At 39.3% G+C, this 1114-nt stretch overlaps 1 protein-coding gene across 1 annotated transcript; it reads left to right on the top strand.

The window, feature by feature from the left end:
- Positions 1-17: 17 nt before the first annotated feature.
- Positions 18-735, top strand: LOC105561992. The gene has a single exon (XM_012012475.1). The coding sequence runs from the start codon at positions 71-73 to the stop codon at positions 593-595; it is 525 nt and encodes a 174-aa protein (XP_011867865.1). The 5' UTR covers positions 18-70; the 3' UTR covers positions 596-735.
- Positions 736-1114: the final 379 nt, after the last annotated feature.

Below are 1114 nucleotides of genomic sequence, written 5' to 3'. Positions count from 1 at the left end.
TCCGATCTATTTGAGTATGTGCATCCTCGACATATCCAAGATCTGCTTGTATGAATTTCACCATGAATATATGCTACCCCTGTACAGAGACAAGTGTAAAATGTACACCGATACGGACAGTCTCATATACCACGTCGAGTGCGAGGATGTATACGAGACTGTGAAACGCAATATACGCAGATTCGACACGAGCGATTATCCAGATGACAACGCGTACGGTATACCGCATGCGAATAAGAAAGTCCCCGGTCTCATGAAAGATGAGAATAATGGGGCATTTATAACCGAATTCGTCGGACTCAGGGCGAAAATGTATGCTTTGAGAGTAGACGGTAAAAGCGATGCGAAAAGGGCGAAGGGGGTTAAAAGCAACGTGGTAGCGCGAACAATAACTTTTGACGATTACACGCGATGCTTGAGAGACGAGATCGAGATGACTCGTCGTCAGTCGTGCATACGATCGAAGCTACATCAAGTCTACACCGTATCCGAGACAAAAATCGCCCTGAGTACGCACGATGATAAACGATACATCGTGCCTGACTCAACCGACACTTTGCCATGGGGGCATTACCGGGTACCCTGTAACGTATAAGCGTAATGTATAATGTGTAACATGTAATCTAGTATAATGTACTGTATAATATGTAACGTAGTGTAATATAGCGTACTATACCATTGGATGTAATATTAATTTTAAAATAGGAGCGAAATCTAATTTTTTTCGATGTTTCTTGAAAGTGTGCAAATTAGAAATTTGCATATTGCTTCCTCATCATTGAAGCGTGCAAATTGGAAATTTGCACATTTCTTCCTCATCATTGAAGTAGGCAAATTAGAAATTTGCACATTGCTTCCATTGTTATGGCTTCTTCATAGAGGAAGCTTTAAGAGAGAAATCTAACTTTACTACGATGTTTCTTGAAAGTATTCAAATTATCCTTATTTCGCTCTTAAAGCTTCCTCTATGAGGAAGCCATGTGCAAATTTCTAATTTGCACACTTTAATGTACTTTTTTTTCTAATTAGAAATTTGCACATTGCTTCCATTGTTATGGCTTCCTCATAGAGGAAGCTTTAAGAGCGAAATAAGGATAATTTGAATACTTTCAAG

Source organism: Vollenhovia emeryi, unplaced genomic scaffold (genome assembly GCF_000949405.1).
Source record: "Vollenhovia emeryi isolate VEMERY1.0 unplaced genomic scaffold, V.emery_V1.0 DF951249.1, whole genome shotgun sequence".
Classification (NCBI taxonomy): Eukaryota; Metazoa; Arthropoda; class Insecta; order Hymenoptera; family Formicidae; genus Vollenhovia; species Vollenhovia emeryi.
The sequence above is the reverse complement of the archived record's forward strand: the minus strand, read 5'-3'. Positions and strand labels throughout refer to the sequence as shown.